General features: G+C 32.4%; 2 protein-coding genes across 2 annotated transcripts in view; one reads left to right on the forward strand and one right to left on the reverse strand.

Moving 5' to 3' along the window:
* The window catches only part of LOC117104972, a 35,914-nt gene extending 31,010 nt beyond the window's left edge, over window positions 1-4,904 (reverse strand). The window contains exon 1 of the mRNA XM_033245951.1: window positions 4,715-4,904. The gene's annotated coding sequence lies outside the window, so the exon portion shown is untranslated. The remainder of the gene's footprint in view (window positions 1-4,714) is intronic.
* Window positions 4,905-7,280: 2,376 nt separating this feature from the next.
* The window catches only part of LOC117104905 (neurobeachin-like protein 1), a 56,260-nt gene continuing 35,991 nt past the window's right edge, over window positions 7,281-27,549 (forward strand). Inside the window, exons 1-9 of the mRNA XM_033245816.1 lie at window positions 7,281-7,487; window positions 10,853-10,944; window positions 14,140-14,301; window positions 14,695-14,776; window positions 16,433-16,551; window positions 20,641-20,714; window positions 20,944-21,032; window positions 22,615-22,797; window positions 23,624-23,714. Of these exons, the coding sequence (XP_033101707.1) occupies window positions 7,431-7,487; window positions 10,853-10,944; window positions 14,140-14,301; window positions 14,695-14,776; window positions 16,433-16,551; window positions 20,641-20,714; window positions 20,944-21,032; window positions 22,615-22,797; window positions 23,624-23,714 (949 nt within the window). The 5' untranslated portion in view covers window positions 7,281-7,430. The remainder of the gene's footprint in view (window positions 7,488-10,852; window positions 10,945-14,139; window positions 14,302-14,694; window positions 14,777-16,432; window positions 16,552-20,640; window positions 20,715-20,943; window positions 21,033-22,614; window positions 22,798-23,623; window positions 23,715-27,549) is intronic.

Here is a 27,549-nt window from a genome sequence, read left to right on the forward strand (position 1 = left end):
TATATATATCATTTCGCTACATAATTACATATTACATATTTAACTGGACTCTAGTACCAGGCCTGTGTATACATTTATTGTGACTGTTTTTAATATGATTTAAATCTTTGTCAATCTAAAGTCGAAGGTAAGTCCTGGTCCTGACCCTTTAACATCACTATTGGATAGGCTTATCTGAATAAGACACATACGAATGGATACCTTGTTCGAAGCAAGAAATCAAGTTGTCTTTAGCCAGTACTGCTCGTATATTTTATTTGCGAGTCTTTAAAAGACAACAGTGAACTTAAACAGTATTTGCCAACATGTGCAAGTTAAACACACACCAAGTGTCTTTGATTGGTCTATACAATCTATTGAAGATTATTTTTTTTAAAATACTTATTATTATTAAATGTCTTCATAATGACTTGCTATGAAGTCTTTCAAACGTCACATCCCATCTAGAAATTAATACTGTACTGTACAACATAGGAAGTGATTACACGGTAGACTAGCAGAAACTATGAAAACTATTGTTCCCAATGAGAGAAGAAGTGTACTGATAGTAATAATAGTATTGTTTGTTGTTTTATCATAATAAGCATTATGAAATTAATACTAGAGGTTATGTAAATTATGATTACTGATGTAAGAATGCAATATTAATTGCAGAAATAAATTTCCTACAAATAGAATATTAATAATACACGTATGCAGGATTGTGAATTGCGATTTACATTGTCGTCTATTTTTAAAACTGACGAATAGGTAAATAGAAAAGACTAGCCTAAGTTTCTTACAAAAAAATTTTTTTTTCAAATTTAAAATGCCAATTTTTAACTAGACCCCATGAAAAATAAATTAGATTATCACCTCACTCACACATATCAGATCTCAGATTTTACATTTGATTTTATATTTTAAAAATATTGTATTTTCTTCTTCTGAACACTGAATCATCATGCTCGTACTCACAGATGGAACATTTGACTATAAATAAATTTTGTTGTGTCAGATATTCTGCTCGTTGTTTGCATATCTGCACTGCAAAGTAACACAAACGCTTCTGAGTCTCAAAACTGATTTGGACATTGTGAGTTCATATTAACTGAAATGTTTAGATAATCATAAACTCATTTATTACTTGGGATCATTAAAACTTGTATAGTATACTGTATCTTGATGTTTAATTTTATATCTATAGTACATTTAATATACTTATAATTTTCATCATATATCTTTAATGCCAGTGATTTACATACACGCCAAGGCTCAAGCAATGTGTGACACTCACACATTCGGGTCTATCTCACGCAGACTTTGTAAGCTACAGTAAGGTGTACAGTATTAAGACTGCACTGTAAACCCCTTATTTTCCTGATCTAGAAAATCCGTTATATTATAACATCAAAGGTGGTACAATTTCACGGTGGTCAATTTACAATGTTGTCCGACACTTTAATAATTAGCCAGCAAATAATAATAATAATAACTAGACTTACTATGTCTGTTTAAATGACAGAACATAGGGCTTTTCCCCATTGCTTTAATGAGAAATGAAGTTGAAATTGCAACAAAAAGAAAAGTTGTTAAAAGGTATAAATTTAAAAAAAAACATGGAAAACCATTATCATTTTAATGAAGTGGAAAAAATGAAGTAGGGGGAAAAAAAATGAAAACCAAGTTCACTGCGACGTTATTAGTGAGACTTGAACTACGGCTGCAATGGTAATAGCTAGGTACATTGTGACCCATAACCACTGCGCGCTATATGGGACGACCTTGTATAGGAAAGTGCATTTTCAGTTTATAGCGTTTCAATTACTGAATGTAAAAATTGTTCATGCATATCACTGTAGTTTTGAGTTTAACCTAGCTCAAACAGGTATAGAAAACGCAAATTGCGTTTAAATAATTGAATCAACTGTCAACAAAAATTCTTTAAATGGTCCTCATATCCACACCCTACTGCAGATCGTCTCCAAATAGAATCATTTATTCATTACACCATGAAAAACTACTCTGCAAAGTGTCATTTTTATCCATCTATAACTGGGACGTAAGCAATTTAAATGACCCTCAAATTTACACCCTAACATTGATCGTCCCCTACACATGTAATAATATCTTCCTTGTAACTAATGGGTTAAACTTTCCCGAAAGTTTTAATTGGATCAGTTGACCCGTTTTTGAAATATCTGGTCTGGGACGTTTTCCTTTTAAATGGTCCTCATATTCACACCCTATGCCGGATCATCACAAAAATTCTTTACAAACTATTATAGAAAGTTACATTTACACCCATTGAAAACTTTTTATAGATATTTACATCTGGGATCTTAAAAATTTAAATGACCCTCCAATGTAAACCCTTCACTGAATCATCGCCAACACATTACTATCTTCCTTGTATTGGTTAAACTTTTTCTGAATGTTTCATTCAGATTCGTTTTCAAAATATGTGGTTTGGGACATTTTCCTTTAAATGGTCCTCAGGTACAACCTACTCTGGATCGTCACAAAAATTTAATTATTTCTTTACTCGACCTCTGACAAACTGTTACAAGGTTTAAATTATACCCATTTATTTTTTTTAAAGAGATATTTAGGTGTGGGTCCTCAAAAATTGAAATGACCCTCCCATTCACACATAATAATTTCTTCCTAAACATTTTCCGAATGTTTCATTCAGATCAGTTTGTCCGTTTTCGAAATATGTGGTCTGGGACGTTTTCCTTTAAATGGTCCTCAGATCCACACCATACTGCGGACTGTCACAAACGTTTAATCATTTTTTTACAAGACCTTTACAAAGTATTATAGAATGTTTCATTCAGACCCATTGGTTTTTTTTAAAGACATATTTAGGTCTAGGTCCTCAAAAATTGATAAGACTCAAATTTACACCCTTAACTATATCGTCACTAACATATAAAAATGTCTTCCTTGTAACTTGATTAAACTTTCCAGTAATACAATACAATGCAATGGATCTCTTTTAATGACGATTCACTCAGAATTAACAAACAGCGTCTCATCATAAGCACTTACAAAGAGTGGACAATGAAGTGCGTGCGTGGCTGATTTGTACCAAACAATAACATTAAGTTTGATGACTATCCCGAGGAGAAGCTCATTTTCAGCCTGACTAAACACTACCCAGTAAATTTTGTATTACTAAAAAATGAATTACTAAACACTTACTGTAATGTACAGTACTGTATAAGCCTATCAGCACAATAAACATGCATGCATCGTTAGGGAAATTTAAAACCTCTATTTGACAATGCATGTTCTGCTCCATTGCATGGGTGTTGTCCGAGCACAAAGGCACGACATATTTTGGGGATTCTAAAGTTCAATCATATACTGTAATTATTATTCTCATCATTTTGATCACACAAAATTATTCTACTACAGTACAGGAATAAAATTAATTTTTGCCTGTCCACTATTATTATTAACCTCATGCAGGGATGTCACCAGCTTTTTGAAGTGCCGGTCGGCGATCATTCCGCGTTTTCCTGGGGGTGGGGGTGCCACCCCCCCGTTTTCCCGGGGGTGGGTTGCCGTATTCGTGAAAGCTCTTAAAAACCAAAAGGCCTAAGTAAGTCGAGCAGGCCTAGGCCCAAGGCTAGCTGACGCGATTTTTTTTGGCTAGTCCCAGGTAGGCCTAGGCCAGGCCCAGGTATACCTAGGCCAGGCCCAGGTACTGTAGGCCTAGGCCAGAATTTGAGGAATGCAACAAAACAGATGAAGATGAGACTTACTCTTGGCCTAATTAAATTCAATAGTTGACATGCTTTGTTTTATATTAAAAAAATAATCCCGGCGACAAAGCGTCGATCCAACTGTACCCAGCCGCATTGTTTGCCGTAATTTCACATGTTTGACGATTACCACGATGAATGTGTATGTCACTGATTCATGTGCACTCATTTATTTATTTTTTGTCCATTTACACACATTATATATCAATTATAATTAAAAGTGAAAAACTTAAAATACAAAATGAAAACAGAGTAAAGAAATAAAACATAAATCAGGTAAACTAATTATTTTGTTACAATTTGTAAACTGTTGAAATAATAGTGGTGGTCGGGAGCCTGTAAATCCTGGTCGGAAATGTTGAGTGCTGGACGGGCCCGTCCACCGCCGATCAGCGTGGTGACATCCCTACTCATGATTGTAATTTATCAGTAGATTCTACTTTATGACCAAAAAAGACACCAAACAAGTATCCAGGAATGATGCCAGTTAAACACGTAACTGACTGATATCAATAAAGTTCAAAAGGCCGGTGTGGGGAGTATATCCCCGCACAAAAATGTATCGCTACTCACTAGGGCCGCCCTAGCCTAGGCCTAGGCCCTTTTGTTTGTTGTTAATGTTAGAAAAATGCTTCATCAACAAATAAGCATGAAAAAAAAAAACATTTAAAACAACAGCTTTTTTTAGGCCTAGGCCTACCCTAGGCCTAGTTAATGATAGACTTAGACTATCGAATGCATAATGCTGCAGGCCTGCTACTAGGCTAGTATGCCTAGGCCTAGGCTAGTAGTAGGAGAACTGGCTAGGCCTACCAAACCTATGCTAGCTACGTACATTATTGGAATAGGCTAGGCCTTGGTTTAGTTTAGACTAGGCCTTGGCCTAGCCACAACAACCAACCAAGCCTGGTCATCACTTGCGAAGTTTTTACACGGGGCACGGCAGAATAAGTCACACTTACCTTAAAGGAAATCAGGTAAAATATCCCATCATACAATATAATCGAATGTACACATATAGGCTAATTATACAGCACCTAACACAGCCTAGGCCTAGGTAAATTATGTATAAATTACTGTAAACTTAATAGTTCGTTTACATTTCACGAACCACCATCCCCACCAAAAAACACCACATAAAACCAGACTTCCTGTTCAGACAAAAAAAAATCACTAGTGATAGTGATAGAGGGCGTCATTTTACAGAATTACAGAATTTTCAGGTACAGTTATTAACCAGAAAAAAATCAAGACAAATCAGAACAAAAAAATATGTAGGCCTAGAAAAAAAAAAGAAATGTAATTGGAAAAAAAGCAATGTAAATCGATGCAAGACAAAGAGAGCCAGAAAATATATAATCATGAAAATTCATAAATTTTTTAATATAATTTAAACCGACTATCATTGGAATTCCAATGGTATTTAACAAATGGAAAATAAATCTAACTTTTTATGTTATGTCATGTCTAACAAAAATTTAGTTTAAGGGTTTTGTGGTCCGAGTCATTTTATTAACAAGAAAACTGTATAAACTGAGCCTAAACCTGTCCTATGAAATGATAATTTCACAGTAATGTCACTAATGCTTTAGTTCACGACTGAATATAGAAATGCTGTATCTAGGAATACTAATAGTACTACCGTGTTTATTAAAGGCTTTATAGAAAACTATTCAGTAAAAAAAAACATATCAAATGGTAAGGCCAAAAACAACATGGACAAATTCAGCAGAAAATATAAAAAGAAAACTGTAAGTAAATGTAATTCTGATACTACCTGAGTATTTTCCACATTGGCACACTTCATTATTATGGTGCGTCCCAAAAAAAGGACAATTAATAATATACAAAACAACTGATATGAATATAAAAAGCTGAATATAACAACTAAAACAATGAACCACAATAATAAGGTCATGTCAAAGGAATAGTTGTTGATCGTCCTTTTTTTTTTAAATAAAAGTTTTTAATGAGTAATACATGCCAAGTCTTTAAATCTCTCTTCAAGTGCAAGGCCTATGTAATTTGACGGCTCTTCCAGTGCAGTGTTTGATCAGGAGGAATTTTATACGAACAAACATGACAGACAAAATGATTTCACAAAAAAAGCCTAGGCCTAGCCGAAGTAGAATTATGGGCGGGAAAAAAATTGGTCGGGTGATTTTTTTTTTTTTATGTCACGGGAGGGGACGATTTCCAACTTATTTTTTTGACATGGCCAATGGATCAAAATTAAACAAATGAATAATAGAGTTTGACCTTAACAACAATCCAAGGGACGGGCTTAGTGTAGCTATGTGACTACCACAATCTGTGGTAGTCACATTCTCTAAGGACAAGGTCAAGGTCGAGAAAAATCGTTGCTAACCTTCTAGCATAAAGGAAAAAAAATGGAATTGCCATTATTCATCTCGATTCAAGTTTAATTCTACAGTATTCTAATTCAAATGCAAACATCATATAAAATAGTAAAATCAAGTAACATGGCAAAATTGAAGAGATGGTGAATTGAAATTGAAAGTGACATTTAAAAACAAGCGTAGCTTTTTCCAATGAAGCCCCTAAAAAATGAAAACGATTTATAAATAAATGAAAGAATGCATGAATTACGTAATTAAGAACAAACGAGCGAACGAATCAATGAAAAAACAAACGAATAAACAAACGAATGAATAAATGAAGAATGCAAAGAATGTATGAATTAAATGTATAAACAAATAAATAATTGAACTAACGAGTGAACGAATGGATGAATGATAAATGAATTAATTAATTAACGAACAAATGAATAAATGAGCGAGTGAGTGGGTGAATGAATGAATGAATGGATAACCGAACGAACGAATGAATGAATGAATAAATGAATGAATGAATTAATTAATTAATTAATGACTGAGCAAATAAATGAATAATTGAACGAACGAGCGAACTAATGAATTATTGGATGAACGAATGAATACCAGAAATTAATCATGGGACAACTGTAAATATCTAGAACAACGCTCTCTTTTCTCATGAAATTTATAGAATGAATGAACAAATGAACGAACGAATGAATGAAAAAACTAACTAAGGCCCTATAAAAAATATTATTAGTTTATCACCCTATCTGGGCAGGAAAAGTGATGAGGGAGGGAGGCTTTTTTTTAAAATTTTTTATTTTGCTAAAACTAAATATTACCCTTGGGTTGTTTGCTGGTGCATTGATATTCAAAGTAAAACATGATTTAGATAATGCAAACAATATCTACTAACTATTTAATAAAATGAATGAAAAACATAAAAAAATTAAAATTTCAAATTTTTTTTTTTTTTTTTTTTTTTTAAATGTTTTTCGAAAAATTTTTTTCCCAGTACCATAGAAGGCATGCGCGCGAGGGTGATAAACTAATAATTTTTTTTATTGGGCCTAACGAACGAGGTACAAACGAATGAATGCATTAACAAACTAACAAACGAATGAACGAATGTCATGTAAAACCAACGGGAACAATTTCACTAAAATCGTTTACAGAGGGCAGCATTTACAATGACTGCTATTTCCGTATCGCGAGAGAGAGAGCAGGAAGACGTACCTAGAGCTGTTTGTTTATTTTCGTTTCTGCCTAGCATAGCCTAGGCCTAGATGTTCAATCCACATTACCAATTTTTTGATGTAATTTTTATCGAACTGTAATCATGAGTTTGAAAAATGACGAGCAGTTCTATCAGCTCTGGCTGTTATTCAAACAGAAGGTTAGTGATGGTCAATCTACTTCCATCCACCAATCAATCAACCCTCTCCAATCCAACCAACCCCACCTGATCAGTGCAGTGTGGACAGTGTGTGGCTGGCAAGCTGTGGGGGATTCGCTGTGGGTCCTCCCTAGGCCTAGTCTGCAAGTACTTAAGTAAGACGTGGTGTAAAGTGTTTTACAGTACATAATATTGATATAAGTAATATTCATCTATAGTCCAAGATCTGTTCATTGTCATAAAATTATTCTGTTAAGTCTGCCTATGCTATTGCTAGACCCTACTAGATATTGACTTTTATTATAAAATAGTAGCACCACCTTCATTCAGGTTTTCCTGGATGGGAAGCCCCTATTGATAGAGGTTATAGACATGTCATGTCTGACCTTGCAGACCATCCATAATTCTACCTTAATTAGGGCATATGATAGCCTAGCTCTAGTAATGCTTTTGCCATGGTCTATGAATGTAGAGAGGCCATTAATTTTATTTATAAAGTAATATGAGTAAAGAACACACATTGACTAGTCTCGTTCAAAGCCTATATGGGATGTTAGGCTTCCGTCACTGAAATCTTAGCAACGCTCCACATAAAGTTAAAATCCAAGCTTACAATGCTTGTTAGACCCCACATTGAAAATTTAAGTTCTGTTTAAGTTAAGTTTGTGCAACGCACAATATCGACAAGATAGAAATGGTTTAACGGAGAGTGGCTTGATTCATCGATATTGACTATGGGAGAGGAGAGAGCTCCCATATAAATAAGATACGTATATTTCTCCCATTAGATTTAAAGCATTTAGCCATCCCATTACTATTGATTACATTCAACAATGAAATTGTATTTTTATTTTTTCCTCCGCCTGGATGTTTTTGCTAAGTCAGAAAACAATTTTTTTTCATCTTTGCTTCTTCTTAGAAACCTGCATGATTAATTAAATTCTTAATAAAATACGATAAGAAATCAAGTAATTAGTTTGGAGCTTTTAAGGACACATTCAGTAACTGCATGTAAATTGAAAATTTTGCGGATAAATGCATTGCGTTACGTTTTAGGTGTTTGGCTTATACATGTCAATTAGCTTATAAATCATGCAATACTTGCTACAAACTTATGCAAATTTCACATAAATTCTTAGCCTTTTTTTTCATTAGCAAAATTAATCTTATTCTGCAGTTTTCAAACAATGCCTAATATTCAGTCTTGATATGTGTTAGCGAGCATTTAGAGCCTTTGTTTTGGTTAAGAAGCACTTTTTTGTCTACTACCTGCTGGCAGGCAAGTAGACACTGTGGGCTATCCCCTTCATTGTGTCAAACTAAAGATTGAAGTGAACCGTCTACCAAGTAAGCCTATGAAATATGATGTATGCGTAGAACAATCTGTTACTTATACAGTTACTGTATTTATTTGAATAAATGCCCCGCTTTGAATTAATACACAAAAAATATAATTGGCTCCCTCGAATAACGACCCCTCAAAAACTCTTCTCAGCAATAAACACCTGGGGCATTTATTCGAATAAATATGGTATTCATTTTGCCAACACAAAGAATGTGGACGGGTTATTAATTAAAAGTAGGCAAAAAAAACTTATAACAAGCAGTAGACACGTGCTCCCGCTGGGAGCTTTTTTTTTTTTTTTATCGTTGATCATTGGGTTCACATGCTTACCCTATGTGCTGCTGCTGTCTTTATGTCGCATCTAGTAGTATCTAGATAATAGTAGTAATACTAATTAATATAGATCTATATTCAGTAGGTATTATGCATTGGCTAGTAGTCAAGTAACATTAAACCTTTACCTCGTAATTTAATAGTACATGTTTGATAATTCCAGTCTGTGTAGTGTAGTGTACTACTATACAATTGATTCTAGTGTGTACTAGTACGTATCCTAAAGATGATTGACAGCATTGATCTTTGAAGACCAAGTTAGTTCTATGTAGAATCATAGCTTTATTTTTGGCTTTACTGTAATTTCTTTAGTAAAACTTGTGCAGTGTTACTAGCTGATAAGTTTTATCAGGTATTAGCATTAATGTTGAAGGCAAGTTATATAGCAATTTCTGAGTCATATCCTTATTTGACTAATAATCTGACGTATTAATTGCATGCATGGTACATAGTCAGCAGGGGCATTTATAAATTATGATGTATTGGAGCCAAGCAACAAATCTCAGGATGTTTATATTTTCAATAGTACTGTATATGTGCATTATTGTTGTGTACTTAATACAACATTGATGGTGCCAGCTCTATGAACATACTTTGTCACCTACTAAATGTAATACTTTCTAAATTAAATTCTTGCTACATTTTTTTTGGGTCAACTACATTATTAGCCTTCAATAAAAAAAATAATTACCCTAAGCTTCCCTTTGAAAAGTGGTAACAAGGCTTTCATTTTTTACTTCGCATAATTAGACCACATCGATGATTGTAATTAAACAAAATAGGAGTCAATTGCATTCCACGTAAAAGTAGTATTGGGCAATGATGTACTGTTGTCAATGTCATAGTGTTTCAACTTTCAACACAGCAAAATATATGTCAAAATGGCTAAAATAAAAATATTGAAAAAAAAGTTCAGGATTCTAGCAACAGTGGTGTCGACAAGAATGGTAATATAATCATTTTATCACAGACACTATATACAGGACCTTCAATAGTAAAATACCAATACTGGTGGTTTATGTATTTTTAGATACTGTAGGTCTTACGAATCAGAGCTTGTAGGTTTTGCTAGACTTGCTACAGTAGGTTATGATTCTATATTTTATCATGAATAATTGATTTTTTTTTTTACCTGCTTTAAGTTTCTGAAGGGTTTTATCAACATTTTCCCATTCTTTAAATGCAAATTTTAATTATCTTTTTGTTTCATGTTTGTTATTATTAATTATAATGTTGCTATTATTTGTATAATTGTTAGTTGTTTTGTTATACTACTAATCTATACTACTAATAATAAAAAAAAGTACTGTACTACTCCGCTATTAACAGAATTTCAACCTTTTGCTGCTCTTTCTGGTCTTAATAACTCACTCAAAACAGAGCCAAATGTAGGCTAAATCTTCGAAATAATACAATTTGATGGGCTTTTAATGTTATTTCCCCGCAATTAAAATTGGTCTTATTTATACTAACATTTAGTAGCTTCATTTTAGTAGTAAGTTTGCGTGTAATAGGCAATCTGCACATAAGACGAAAATGATTTAAAAATCAAAAAATTGTATGTGTTGCACATGTAAAACAACCCCCTGCTTTTCTATCGTAATTTGCTATTTTAAGTGTGAATATACGGTAACCATAATGAAGGATTTTGTATTAATACAAGACTTGTGTATGCTTTATTTTACAGCATGATGTAGAATACTTAAAGGGGTACCTGAAACATCTAGTAAATCACTTTGAGAATTCTATTGACCTGCAGTTCAAACACATTCAGGAAGGGTATGTAAAACCATCTAATATTGCTTATCCTACATTGGTTCCTGATGACTGGTTTAGTAGTAGATGCTCATTCACTAATACTGTACTTGCAGCTCCATAATCATGTGTGCTTGCCAACTCTCCCTAATTTATAATATCCAGACTGAATGTGTGTATTATTATTTTCTGTATTATTAATAAACAATAAAAACAATTTGTGATATATATTTCCATACTATTTAATGGTACATACAAAGCATTTTCTGTTTCTAGGATAATCACAGTAGTCTAGACAAACCTACCCCCACTCTGTCCCACAGCCACAACCTGCACCTAAGTTTTCACTGAAACATCAGGACATAAACTCCAGATTTTTTAATTCTTCTATGTTGGCATGTATGTAGGTCTAAAAGTATTTAATGTAACATATTTTTTCTCTGATATCTGTTCTATAAAAACATTAGTCCTGTTAAAAGGAAACACAAAAAGATATTGATTAAAAGAAATAAAAAAGAAACAAGCAAAGTACATGATCCATAATTAAGGGATAATAGGTAGAAACAGCTCCTAGAACGAAAATTTGTATGAAAACACAAACCAAGAAAAAATTTGATTTTGCAACATTTAAGCATACTTGAACTCGATTAAGCATTGTTAATGTTATTTAAATATACTGTATTGTGCCATCCAATTCGAGTCCACCTTTGAGACCTGCAAATTTGGGGTGGTCTCTGTGTTCGGTTTCCAATTACTGTAGAGGGTTAGCTCTGTGTTAAAAGATTGAAGATTGTTATTTGGGTCTTTAGAAAAGTGGTTTTGAATTGGAGTGTGCACTGTATTATGTTTGAATAATAATAATAATAATAATTCTATACTTCTATAGCAGATTCCGCAAAAAGCCTCAGTGTGCTTTACAAAAAGAAAAGAAAACAAGCAGTATTTGTATGTAAATATGCTATTCAGCTTTAGTTTCCAGGTGAAATAATAATTGATCTGAAATGAATTGAATGTTATGGACAGACATACTGTAGAGTATCAAGTATGCTGCAGGTGTGTTAAGAACAAAATGAAATAAGATACATTGCATGTGATGTAGTCAACTGTAAAATAAAATTAACATGAGTATGATTTTCTTGTGTCTCTTCCTCTAGCCCCCATGGGCCTTCGTAGGTCCCTGGATTTTCCCCTGATCAGTGAAAACTTGATTAAATCTTATTGAAGTTATCACACTACACACACCATTGTGAAAAAAAAGATAATCTTAGAACAAATATTTTACATTAGTTTATCTTGCCTGACACTGCTGAGAAAGCTCTAAGAAATTTGTATTTCTTCCTACAAGTAAATATGACATTCTTTATGAACTTGCGATAAGATCGGAAGCATCTATGGATGCCCTCTATTACTTTTTTTACCTTGCATGCTATTTTTATTTGTCAATAAAATTTTATTTTTATTTTTTCCTCCACATAGATGCTTTTGGCAGAAGCATTTTGCTAACTTGTTTAACAAAATTTTACTTTAAATTGTTTCTTCTCTCTGACAATATGAAAAATGAAGTATGTTATTTACAAGGTATAGTACTGTAAACATGTTAAATTAAAGGTAATTTTGTATTCATCATGGATACTGTTTTTATTATGTAATAATAATTTAATTTATTTTATTTAAATTTATTTTTATACTGACCATCAGTGAATCATTGCCACTGGTTTAACATTTTTAAACTACTTATTAAATAAACAATAGAACAAGTAAAAAGTAAAAAGTAAAAGTAAAAGCCACCAAAATTCACACAATATGTAGAAACACAATTTTTATAGGATATACAGTTTACTATTGCCATTTTAATACTGCTCTAACTTGTACACTGTTTTTAATGTAATTTATTGCATTTGGTATGTTGATGCTTCTGTTTCAAGGGGTTTGAAGGAAATAAAGAAATAAAAAGTCTCACCTAAGTACTGGAACATATACCTCTATGTATGTGAAGTGTTATATTGTTGATATTCCTAATAACTCTGCATGTAAGAATCCATTCAGGTGTATATAGTCTACTTCGTGAGTACTTTACCTGGATAAACCGACAAATTGCCTATTCTTTCTCACACATGAGAACACCCCTCGAAAAATAATAGAACTGCCGACTCCTGGTATATAATTTAAAATTTGCTAGTCACGTTTCCTTTTCAGGTATTAAGTAAAAAACTATTGTGCTTATTGCAGAAATTCTCCTGTGTAGATTGGAGATGAATTAAGATTGAATAAAAGCCTTTATGATTGTATAGCCCTACTTATGTTGCAATTGCAATTTGAACTTAGTGAACATGTAAAGTGTGATGTTAGATTTTTAAGCCTATAATCACTGTGGTAAAGTTTAATCACAACATTGAATGGCTTATTTAAAGATATACCGGTACTCGCATCACACTCAAACCTCATTTATTGCAGGATGCTATTAACTTGACTTATGTTCCTAAGAACCTTTGAATTGGCGCTAATTGAATTTCTGTTTTTGAACATTTAAACAAAATTAAAATTATTCAATTTAAATTAAAATGAGAAAACCATTTTCTTTTGTCATTTATTAATAGACATTTTAATAATACTGTTTCTATATTAAATTTGTTTTAATTTAATCTTTCTTTATTCTGAAATACACTTTTAATACAATGTACTGGTTTCAAAAGTGGTTCAGTTAGATAAAAGAAACAAAATATACAATTAATAAAAGTAACTTAACTAATGTAAAAGTCTTTGAATATACTCTTAAATTTCTGCCAGCAAAATTAAGGATTTACCTAGTACAATCTACTATGTAAGTCACTGGCCATATTTGACTGGTAGTTTTTTTTTAGAACGATTTTTTGTTAAAAATTATTTTCATATGACTGGTTAGCTGAATGTGGCCATTGAAAATTTATTTTTCTTGATCAGTGACATTTTGTAATTTCGTATTTCAATTTCATAAGTTTTTAAAACAATTTTTAGACTAATATTTGTGATAACCAAATGAAGTATATTGTTCACATTTATTTTACAAGTTACTAATGGAAATTGTAATTGCTCTGGTCATAATACTAAATTCACCGATATTGATTCTCACTACTTAACACTAGTAAAAGAATACCTTGTGTAGATTTACTGGCAGTCTTTAGCAGATAATATCAAGGAGTACATTCTTGGGTTTCAGAAGTTTTTCTTTTTAATTTTCAGATGCCAACTAGATAGTATTTCTATGACAGCATTACCAAGTAACTTTCTTCAAGTAATAAGGGAAAAACTGGAACAGAGCCAAATATTGCTAGCAGAGGACTTTCAGCCAGATGCAGTACAGTTTGTTCTAGATATGGTCAAAGTTTTAATTATATTATGCAGGTATGAAATGTTACGTTGCTTTTAATTAAAGTGTTGAGTATCACCAGGGATCTACATATTTGTGGCACATGGCAACATATTGGGGACACATGGTTGCCTATTAATGTCACATTGTCATATATTGGTGCCATATTTTGTAAATATTATTGCCATATCTTTTGATTCTATATTTGAGAAAATGTTAAAAATAGTTTTCCTTTGTGTATTTTTTGTTCATAGACATTAATTGGCTAACAAAGGTGACATACATGTAATTGGAAACTTTCAGGAATACTTTTTGCATTATAATAATTAGTCCTTTAAATAAAATTAGGCTTTAAGTATATGGGCTTATTTAGTTCTTTTTCAAAAGATCATTAATTTTTTGTTTGCATTTTAAATTTGTGTTTTCAGAAATCATGAAAATATAGCTCTCATTGCCTCTTGTGAATTTTTGCGCCAGATTATTCCGATAGCATCTACTGTTCTGAAAAAGGTATACAACTTGATATTATTTTTCATACCTGCATTAATTAGGCTTGTGCCATTTTACTGCATGAATATAAACAGGTGTTAAGTGACTAATACCTTGCAGTTTGTTTGCGGTTTTAATAGTTTTTACGTCAACTTATCAGCATGAAATTGGCGTATTAGAAGATTGAACATCCTGAGTTTGTAGGTGGAAGGAAATTGAAAGTGAGAGGCGACTAAACATGGCTAAGACGATCATGATGAAAGATCAACAGAAGATCCTTTGGTGACCGCGGCGCCTCAGGTCAGTGGGGGATGACCCACAACTGACGGCTATCAGGCCAATGAAATTATATCCATGCTACTCGTCCCTCTCGATCCTTTTTTGCGTCACCACCTTAAAGTTTTTTTAGTTCCAAGGCAAAAGACTTAAACATGATACAAAATTTCATTCATTCTCATAAGAATGAGTATGCAGAAATAGTATACAGAAATTAGAACTAGTATAAACAAACAGTATACAGAAATTCATTAATTCACATAAGAATGGGTGTCCATTGATAGCTAGGCCACAGATGTATTTGGTGTGAAACATTAGAGGTTTTCGGTCTGAAACACAATAAAGCAATAGCCTACTAGATAGACCAAGTCCAAAAAGCCTGTTTCCAGTTGGTTTCTTCTGGTAGTGAATTGGGCAGTACACCAAAAGATAATTTCCTACCCTTTGGCGAAGAGTAGTCTGCATTCTTTAACACGCATATCAGCCATATTGCATGTAGAACCAATGATGGTCAGAAGACCAGGAATAGATATAGTAAATGAAGCAGATGACTAGGCCAAAATTATCCTGCCTGGAGAAGCTTCGTGAGAGGGTTTCAACTGACAGTATTATGGTAGTCTACCATGTGTTTGGCGGAGAAGGTGAGACCAAAGTTCAGAAAGAATCTCCACAGTTCAGCACTCAAACACTGGTCTGCCACCAGTTTAGCTGACTGAGCTAAACTGTTCTCTGTGTATGTGTAGATGTGCAACTACAGTTGCACGTCTACACAGGTATATTTGATGTAGCCACAGTTAAGGATAAAAAAGAGGCCTTCATCCTCTTTTAAAACATTCATATGGGAAATGGGTTTTTGCCTAAAAACAGAGTGATAGATTGAATTTATTTGCTATAAAACAAAATCTAATTAACATATAATTTTTATATATAAAAAATACATACACAGCAGTCATTCTTATTTATTTAAAATCATGAGCAAAAATGTAAGACGTTGATGTTTATGAGGGATTGCCAATTAATGTTGTTAAAATACACTTGTTTCCAATGGGGTCCATGCATATAAAGATTTGAAATGTGAGAGGAAAAAAACAAGAGAATTAAAGAATTCAGATAATTTTTTGTCCTCACGATAATTACCTAACATCGAAGTTACACACTTTTAAATAAGTTTATCAAAAAATGGGAAAATTTTGGACAGTGCCTTTCTATTGTTTTAGCCATTCTGTCAATGCAAACATATTGCAAATATAAACGACAATCAAAACATCTTATAAAAGAAGTAAACTCACAAATAATGTCTTTTTCCAACTTAATCCTAGTCTGCTTCCAGTGGATAAAGTAAATGTGTAAGTGCATGTTGTTAAACCTCTGTGAATAATAATGATGATTTATATTTTTCAGATTCAGGATGTTGATTGTGATTCATCTAAAGAAAGCTATTTGGATTTTATTAATCATACTCTCCATCTTGGTGAATGCATGTACGATCCCTTTCACACGTGGAGGAAGGCTCTTGTAGGGTAAGCATTATAATCATCTCGTGATCAGGAAAAGAACAAACAAAAAGGACACAACAAATCACTACAAATATGATATAGGCCTACAAAACTTTTAAAACCTGCCAATAGTTGGTTTTTTCCACACCAGTCGAAAACCCATTGTTTTTTTTTCTGATTTTTTCTCCTGTCCGCCATTTTGGTCACTCTCCATACTTGGATCTTCTTCAAAATTTTTTACAAGCAAACATCATGTATGAAAGAGGTGCATATTAAAATATTATGTGATTCTGCATATTTCTAATATTAATAAAAGAGTAATTAGTCTGTTATTATTATTATTATTATTATTATTATTATTATTATTATTATTATTATTATGTTAATGTGATTTGTATTTTCTAAAGCATTTTTAAAAACTAGCTGTAGCTAGATTAAATCCAAAATTACAGTGAAATGCATAGACAATTTTCACCCTCAACATACGAAAGTACACAAGGTAGATAAACTAAAAATGTACTGACCTCTGTAGTGTCAGCTTATATGTGCAATCCTTAGCACTCTCCACATCACCCTCAATGTTACCATTGCAGCCCAAGTTTAAGTCTGATGTTTTCCAATTTTTTTTTTTTCATATCATTTTTTTCATTTTATAATTTCAACATCAGTTGTCTTTATAGCAATGAGAAAAAGTCTACTGTAGGTTAGACATAGTAAAAGTCCACTGTAGGTTAGACATAGTAAAAGTCCACTGTAGGTTAGACATAGTAAAGGTCTACTGTAGGTTAGACATAGTAAAAGTCCACTGTAGGTTAGACATAGTAAAAGTCCACTGTAGGTTAAACATAGTAAAAGTCTACTGTAGGTTAGACATAGTAAAGGTCTACTGTAGATTAGGCATAGTAAAAGTCTACTGTAGGTTAGACATAGTAAACCTAGTTAGTTTTGATCTGTGGTTTATCGGAAATGGATCAAAAACTGAATGGACACTTCCACTAAGCTCCACCTCTTGAATATTAGCGAGCTTTCGATTTGTTCGACGACACGACGCTAGAACGGAATAACTCATGCCTGACCGTTCTACCGGGCGTCCTACGTTTTCTGCATATGTAGATTTGGCCAAATTGCGTCCTAGAATCCATGTGACGAGGAAAACTTAATGTTCTCACATGCGCAGCAGACTGTTAGTGACGTCATTATGTTCTATGTTCTATGTCCTACCGTCGTCCTGCAATCAAATGCTCCTGATTGTTACTAAAGTGCCATGGAACAATAGCGTAAACATTCATAGGCTCTGGAGTTTTTGCGAGACAAGCACGTGGACAGTTAAGTTTGATGGACACTATTAAAAGATCCATTGAATAATATTGTGTGTTTTACTAGAAGTGGATAAATTATTTAATTCTTTTAAGTTGGCAATTTAATGTTTAATTTAGTTTTTGAGGGTTTCTTTCACAAGTCAATAGACAGTATATGTTTTATTTACAGAAGTCATTTTCAGTTCTGTATTATACCGCCTCCATACTTAGTTGACTTTATTTAACATTGAGTGACTTACACCTACGTCAGCAATTTCTCTTGTACACCTTATGATAGTGAATCAAGCCAATGACTTAGAATTTTGAATGATAGCAATCTGTGAGATCTTAGTTCAATACCCTTGTCAATTTGAGAAAGTGAAAGTTGGTAGGAGTTGGCTTATAGGTACAACGTTTCTGTGCAATAACGCATGATTTCATATAATAGCCACTGAATTCAGATGTGACAAACTTCATCAGTCACAGCCTTTTGACAAACTCATTGTCCATAATAAAAACTTCATTTACAGTTTCTTTTGAAATCACTCTGCTTGTAAGACCGTGTAAAAACAAAACCAAATGGGATAACTTACCTCCAATGCTCGATCATTGTTTGTACTATGAAAAAACCATAATGTCAGTAAGTAAAGTGTTTAGGCATATTTTGCCCATTCGACTTTAACACTGCCAACTGGTGAAATGTAAGTGTAACATGGTTCAATCAATCAGTCAATCAGTTTGTCATTTGCATCAGTACATAGTCATGTATAATTTGTAAATATGCAAATTAGGGAGTTCCAGTAAGCTTGTATTTGGTACTGTGCTAGCTACTTAATTATTGATTCATATACACAGCACCTCGAACATTGGAATACTTTTAAAGGATGATATTTTTCCAGCAGAAAGTCCTAAAGATTACGTTTAGATGTTGCAAGGATTGAAGACTGATTAATTTGAATTGGAAGATCAAGCCATTATTGAGGACCAATAAAAAAATTATATAATTTAATCATTTATGAGAAATTACACTTTTTCATCAGTGGCACACTTAATAAATGATGTTATAGCTCATTGTTTTTTATACCCAAATCATGTTTTTCTAATTTACATTGATTAAAACACTAGTGCTTTATGCCCTGGTGTATCTGTGGGATCATTCATTAGTTGAGCTGTCAGTGTAAAAAGGTTATAAGTCTGTTTCACTCTGTGTCAGTTTGTATTGTCACAGCACACTTGTCAACATGCAAGAATTAAGTTGTTTACTTCCTATATGGCGCATTTTCCCCTAAACTCATTATCACATCACATGTTGCAATAAAATTATGTTGAGTTAATGATGTTACCGTCTAACTCCATTCTTTGCTTTTGGTTTATCTTGTATTTCTTTTACACCCAATTACATGTGCTCTTGACAATTATATGATGGATCATTTAAATAATAAACTAGACCTATGTCTATTTGGAAAACAGAAAATAGGGCTTTTCCTTATTGCCATAATAAGAACCAATGCTTGGAGTTACAAAGTCAAAAAAAAAATCCCTAAAAATTCTAAAGTAAAAAATTCTTGGAAAACCATATAAAAGCTCATTAAAATAAAGAAGAAAAAATAAACATGGAAGCCAACTCAGCGTCAGTGAGACTCAAATTATTGCTGCAATGGTAATAGCAAGAGTAATGTGGAGAGTGTTAAACCATAGAATCTGTCCCTGCGTTGGTCGTTATATTTTTAGTTGTCTACCTTGAAAAAATTATTTATTTCCTGGTGCTTTTGCATTTATTCTAGCTGTAGTTAGTTTGAATTTGAAATGCTTTAGAAAATGAAAATTGTGTTAACATAAAAGTTTAATTACCCATTTATTAATAATAAAAAGATGTAGAATGACGTTATATTTTGATGCACATCTTTGGTATGCACTCTTTCCTTCAACACAGTTTTAAGAAGATCCAAGCATGGAAAGTGACCAGAGGGGCAGACAGAAAAACCCTGTGCAATATGTAGGAAAATGATATAGAAGAAGAAAAAGAGAAATAAAAATCAGAACAAAAAGAATGGCTTTTCTGGTGCAGGCAAAGCCTATAAAAAATACAAGAGTAGCTATACCAACATTTGAATAGCATGCTACTCATAGAAAGGCAGACATCTTAACCATCAACCTACAGCTCTATTCCACTGTAGTTTTAATGTGACTAGGTATAACATGTCAACATGCATTAATTATTGATATTCATTCATTACTCACCACACACAGCAAAATGAAAATACCCTGGAACTCTCATCTACCTCATCTTTTAATCGCAACATCCTATGCAAATATTTTTGTGAATAATTTCATTGATTAAACTTATCAGATTTGTAAAATATTCAATCTCTTCATTTAAACAGGTTTACAAGAAATTATAAATACTTGCACATATGGTTAACATTACACTCTATATTGATATCCCGCATGTAATTTTAACTTGTACATCACAGTACAGTAGTGATTTTTTTGCAGCCCGCGAAAATGAATTAAAACCCCTATGTGTGTAGCCCGCCAAGCAACATTGACTAGAAAACACCTTGTTTTTTATGGCCCCACACACTGATCTTATGTAAAAAGTAGTAGGTGCAGCCCTCGGTATTAAATTAAAAATTCACTTTGGCCCTCCTACTGATTTTTATGCCTACCCCTGTCATACATTAAATGTTCTAATTATACCATCATGATCAAGTAATTTGTTTTAATATATCATATCCATTCTGAGTATTCCTGTTAGAAAAATCTATTATTATGTTTAGGATTGCATTCTAATAGTTAAATTTTACTTTTCTAGACACAAAATGGATCCAAGACAACTGCATAACCAACCTGGATTCCTGTCTGTAGAATTTGTACCATTTTTCTATGGTTAGTGTAATTATAGCATTTAATTCAGCTTAAGTTTATTCATTAATGCATGATTAATTATAAGATTAATAATTAATTATTTTTATAATTATATTTTAATAATGTAGATATACTGTACTAATAATTTTTATATTATATATGGTGCTTTTATACTCCTGTGTTCTCAATAAATAGCTGTTTTTTTATATTAAACATGTTAATGTAATTTTTATTTTTTATTGATTTATAGATTGCTTTCAGGGAGAAATCAATCAACTTCCAGAGGAAATTGAAGCTCATCTCTTTCATTTATTTGGGGCAATACTTTCGGGTAGCACAGTAAGTATGTTGTGGTACTTATTAAGCAATACATTAGTTTAGTGTTCTATCTGTGACATCATCATTTTCATTTCATGTAATTTTTCTATCGTTGAGCAGACTTTAATTTGTGCTAGTATCTTGCGGCTTGCAAACACACACAACAAACCTAACCTTTTCTATGGCTTTGGTTAACACAAAAGAAGCCTAGTCCTAGGATACGCCTATAAAAAACTATTACAAAGCTTTTCCTACAGTAGGAAACTCTCACATAATAATGGTGTGCGATCACAGAACTGTAAACCATTTGACTTTTATTATTATCAGGTTTTGGGAGAATAAAGTAACTGCAATAGTATATACCATCACCAACTATTCATTTTTGTTTACATTGGCTTATGAAAATCTTGAATTTGTTTATTTAGTGCAATGCATTTCCTGGTTCGACAAGTTTTAAAATGTACCCTTTTACCTGAAGAATTGTATCCATGTCTGCAATTGTGCATGCATGGAGGTGTAAAATTAGAATTAATACCTCCATGGTGCATATAAGCATTTGTCTCAGCATGGTCTCAGTCTAACTAGTTTTTTAAAATGTTGCCTATTTCTATTACCAAGAATATATAAAGGAAACAGATCTCACTCGGTTGATTTTGTGTCCACACAAGGAAATGCAACTGTACTACCAGAATGTTAAACTCTGTCCACACTATCAAATTGTCTTTGACAAAAACTGTTGTATGCCCATATATAGTCATGATGTGCCTATAAATGGTGATGATGTGATGCCTTCATTACCATATTTAGGCATGTCACATGTTTTTTGTCAAATAAAATTTGCTAGTCTGGACAGGGCTTAATGGGGGAATGTGGACCAATGAATTTAAATATTCTACGGTAGACAATTTTACCTATTAACACAAATTTCATTAGATTTTCAATGGACTTTTTGCATTATAAGTTTGAATTGGTTATTCATTATAAAATTTTACTGTTGCACAAACCATAGAAAATCTAATATGTCTCTCAAATAAGCACTCCACTTTGAATATTTTGGTCACACCAAACATGATTTCTTTCGCTAAGGGCCACTTTGATTATTAGAGCCCTAGCTGCTTATTACAGATGTATATTCTCTTTGTAATAAACTTTACAGCACTTAACTGAGAGTACATATTATACCTTCCTTAATGTTTTATTGAGAAATTATTAACAACCGATTTCTCACAAAATTAGCCAAGGCTAGCATTGGTTCTCCTTACTACATCACAGTCAGCAACAAAGCATTGATCTACTTCAAAATAACTTTGTAAGTCAGTTGAGAAATGCAAAATCACTAAAGTGAGCTGATGTGCACATAATTATTTCTTTCATATATTATGGAAATACCAATGTATTAGGATAAGAAACAGACCAGCCACTACTACTACTATTGCTACTATGGCAAACATTGTTTTTACAGTCTAGTGCATCTTCATAAGGGCCTAAAAATATAGTCGTCTTGAGCTTTTTCCTGTCCTGTACTTAGCACATTTATTATCCATGCTATATATGATTTTTATAGATGCCATAAACAAACACAATTTTCTGCGTGTTTCTGTAGGAAAATGCTCTTAAGGTGGTATCACCTGCAACCGTAGACCTTATCTTTCATCTATTGTTACCTGAGAAATGCTTGCCAGGTGGTAACAACCTGGTCCTAGGGGAGGAGCCATCTCTCTGCGACCTGGTCTTAAAGTGCATTGTCTTAATGGTCCAGGTAATTCATACCTGTTCACCTGAGGAGGTAAGTAATACCAAGCCTTCTTTACTCATCGTTTGGCTGTAATAATAATCAGAATAAGGTAATCCTGTATAGTACCTGGGATCTAAAATGTTTAATTATTCTACGTCCTAGCCTGGGAATAATACAGAATTAAAATGACAAAGGTTCAACACAATTGTCGACATTCAGAACTTAGTTCTGTATTACCTAAAAATTAGTATCATTGAAATGCTATAGTTGACTAAAGTCGGTTTTCTACTAGGCAAATTTATTGGCGTGAAGCGAAAGTGCGCAAATTAATTTTCATGCCCTAAGGTCATTCACCAGACTGTTCACTTTTTCGCACGAGTTGTTCGCTTCAGCAAATTTTTGAGTTCTAACAGTTTCTACATTTTGCAAAGCGAAATTATGCGCAGCCAATCAGAGCTCAGGGAAACATTTAATCACGTCAATATGAGCACTGAACCAAATCGATATATGTACACAACCATGGCTCGCCAACATGATTTTGGCAATGCGGTGAATCTTTTCGCTCATGCAATAGAAAATAAAGCACTTACAGACAGGTTTTTTCCCCCTGCGAAACTTTTGGTATCGCACAAATTAATTCGGTGGAAAATGCACTTTAGATAAACATTATTATAGCAATATTAGCCACATCATAGAGTGTACAAAACATACAAGTTTTGACTGATTTTACAACTATCAGAAAGGTATATTTTGTGAGGGGATAAACAGAAGTTAAAATTATAAACAGTAATAATACAGCTATTACTGGGATTTATGTCAGTGGGCTTATATATTCTTCAAATCATGACTTTTTAAAATGTTATATTCATTTTATTAGAGGCAAGTAGATATAATGGAGATTCTTGGCGACCTGATGAAGGCACTTCATAATAGCAAAGACAAGCCTGACTTACAATTGAAAATACTTCGTAAGTAATTTAATCTATTAATATGTTACTGTCAATACTTGTTTAACCTGTATTGAATTGTTTGTGCTCTAGATATAGGCCTATTTTCTTTTATGTGTCAAATACGATTTAAAATAACATGGAAGTTCATTGCATGGTAACACTTTTTACATGTTACTCTTTATTTGTAATGTCATGTTATTATGTATAATTGCTTGAATAATAATGAAAACACATAACCTTCTGTCATAGATTTAATAATTAAAAAGCAGATGTCTCTCATTTTGATTGGTTGATTTAGGTAGTTAACCAACTGCCTGTTTATCAACCCATTGCTGGCTTTGTGTAATATTTTGTATAGCTTTTGTTGGGCAATTGTTATTCATGTTGTAAGTGAATAATTTGATAATAAATCATGAGCATGATGAAGAAACCTTAAGCCCTACCTTTCTAAGATTTTGATATTTGAAAGCATCTTCATTCCTACTATTTAAACTCTGTCCACACTTAAGTCTTTATGTGACAAATACTAAGCATATGGGTGTAATGTGACATCATCAATACGATATATACATCATATATACGACATTTTCAGATACCTGAGTATGTGATCTTTAAAATGAGGGGTCATTCATTGAAATTGGACAGTCTATTTCGTGAATACTTACCTGGATAACCGACTAATTGCCATTGTTCCCAAAACGGAACAACCCTTCGAAAAATGGAACAGTCCGACCCAAGGCGCCATGTGCGAACCGTCTCCCTAACAAACGTCCTCATTCCCTTTTCGACGTTGTTCGAAGTCAGATCGTCTAGCCTTTGGAAAACTAGCAGGACTGAGTATGTGATCTTTAAAATGAGGGGTCATTCATTGAAATTGGACATTTCAAGTCTAAGTTATTTGAAAATTGAAAGTACAGCACTCTTCAAGTCAAGATAAACATGATTTTGAGTAATTGCCTTCCAAAGTTATTTGTGCATACATTGTTTAATAGAATTAACTATCTAAATAACATTAAATAAATGATTTGTTGACCACTTCCAGAACTAATACTTTGGGACATGATTAATAAGACATTAAGCTGTTTATTTATAGTGAAAAAAAATTTGGATTTTAGGCAATTTTTTTGAGCTCCCATATTAATAGCTTATTTACTCAATACTGGCATGTGCGACAACTTAACCATTTCGCCACAACATGCCTCATATACTTGTCACATTAAACCTAATGGTGTGTACTGAACTTTACATAGCAGTTCTTGTAAAAATGTTATTTTATATTATGATGAACTGCGAAGCTTATTTAATACCAAAAGTTGACCCTTTTTATAGTTTGATTCAGTTTGCTGTTGGGATTCCTGTCTCAGTTGTTGTGTCGTGTTTATTGTTGTTGAGACGAATTGTATGAAAAGAAAATAACATATTTAAACATCTACTGGGGTTAGCTAATTTATACTTAAACAATAACAAATAAATATACCATTCATATGTTTTTTGCTTATACCCATGAATTAGCAGGAAATCAATTTAAGGATTTTATAGCAAAAAAATTTAAATCAGCAAAAATTATTGTTTCTATTTAAATCTCATTGGATACTACATTGATAATTTTGAAGCGAAAAATTCACTGTTTTATTTGAATTTTGAAGAATCTTCCAGATTTCACTACATACCTGTATATTTACATACTTATAATTTATTTGTTTCAAAATCTTCATATTTATTTCACTTTTTAATTCTATATGCAATATCTGGTTTTATTTACTAAACTAGTTTTGGTTTTTACTTTACGTTATGTAATGTTCGTACATCAGTACAGTACCTGAACAGGTTAACATGAAACACTTAATGAATAAAACAATTTGTGAAAGTAAAATTGTACTTAAATAGTAAGTGTAGTTTGGTTTGGAGCACATAAATCAAACATTTAAGGTAATAAAATTACTGTATGAGAGGATACAACATAAAATTTAAAGTATGTTGAAATATTTAGCAGAAAATAGTTTTTTACTTACATGTCTGGAATTATAAAATTTAAAAATAATATTACAAGAGAATATAACAAATATATTTTGAAAAATTTATATTTTAAACAGAAAATATAATTCTACTTAAGACTGATATCATTTTAGTTAAAAGTAATAGAATTACTATAGGATATATGCTTTAGAAAAGTAATAGTCTAAACAGAAAGTAAAATAGTACTTACATAATTGATGTTGCTTGGTTTGAAACACGTAAATCCATATGGTTAAATAATATAATCTTAAATTGTACATCAAGTATCAGAAGGCATGGGATAGGCAATCAGAATGCCGATATTCATGACACGTTGGTTTACACATCTTGAAGTGAACTCCACTAAGATCGTCCTCTTCCTTTAAACTATTCACACACTTTCTCTACGTTGACTCGACACTCGACCTTATTAATCTGCCCCCTCATGACATGGTTCCATTTTTACACACACACACACACGTGCTGCTAAATTTTATTTAATCTTGCTTGCTGCCATATTTTTACCACATTATTTTCTTTCCGATCCGGTTGCGGTTTGATGCAGTCACCGTTTCTTTCCCATTTTGATATGCTTCCCAAAGCATTTTTTTGCTTTATTTTTATTTGCCAGATGAAAATGAAAGTAAAATTTTAATTTTTAGCTCTACATCGTAGCAATCAACTAGCAACATGTTGAATTTTTAGACATGAAAAAGGAAAGAAATGTGAGAAAAAAAAAGGAGAAATGAGCTATAATATTTGTCAATCAAGCGATAAATCTACGCTTTCAACTTGGAGTACAGTATATCAATTTTTCTACTGGTTGGTAACCTTTCTCACTGTGGGGTGATAACACGGGAACAGATCTAAACGAAGTACTTCATTTTTAGCTTGACTAATATTATAAAAAATTTATATTTTCGGCAAAACCTGTTCTTTCTGATTTTAAACATATATGGAATATTAAGCTTTTTTAATTTCATCACTATAGACTAACCACAATTAGAAATGAATTAACAAAAAAGAAATTCATAAAATTTAGAATTTCATGATCATGGTGGGAATAGTTCAAGCAGAGTAAAACATTTTCATCCACAGGTTATTCTGCGATAGTAAATTTGATACACAAATAACATTTTAAACAATTGGAAAATGACCAATAAAACAGGTTATTTTGATTTCAATATTCTAAAAACGATCATCTTAATAGAGAATTGTTTTATATATTGATGATTGACCGATGTGTTGAGGGAATTAAGATAAATTATTTGTGTTCACTACATGACTCAATTAATCAATCAAGTTATTAAGAATAACACATTAAGATCGGTGGCACACACAATAATAATAGTGGTGCATCCAAATTAACAATTTTTACAGACAGTGAGGTAAATTAAAAGTAGGCGTATAAAGAAACACAATTAAAAATAATATGTTTAACTTAATGCTAAACAAAACCTAGAAAATTAATTAACGTAATTGATAAAATACAAACAGGCCAATAAAAATCACAAACCTGTATATCAAACAAAAACAACATATAAAATAAATTTAGAATTAAAAATGAGAGAAAAGTCAAAAGTAGGACCATGTCAATGAAAAATTGCTTATTAAGCACTTTGATGTGTTGTGTGTAGGATGGGAGAATTGTAGCAAACAGTGATTTTACAATAATTTAAAATTTAATTATTCATAATATTTAATCGTCTATTGCACCTTCATAGTTTATTACTGGCATTAATGACTTCTATCTTGTTAATTAACACAGACATACTTTTAATGTCAGTAATTGACTGGTAATGATTTTGGCATTCTCAGAATTCTCCAATAAAGTATATTTTAACCTAATATAAGTATG

Source organism: Anneissia japonica, unplaced genomic scaffold (assembly GCF_011630105.1).
Source record: "Anneissia japonica isolate Jap-2015-1 unplaced genomic scaffold, ASM1163010v1 scaffold287834_len5846547_cov211, whole genome shotgun sequence".
In the NCBI taxonomy this organism is placed as follows: domain Eukaryota; kingdom Metazoa; phylum Echinodermata; class Crinoidea; order Comatulida; family Comatulidae; genus Anneissia; species Anneissia japonica.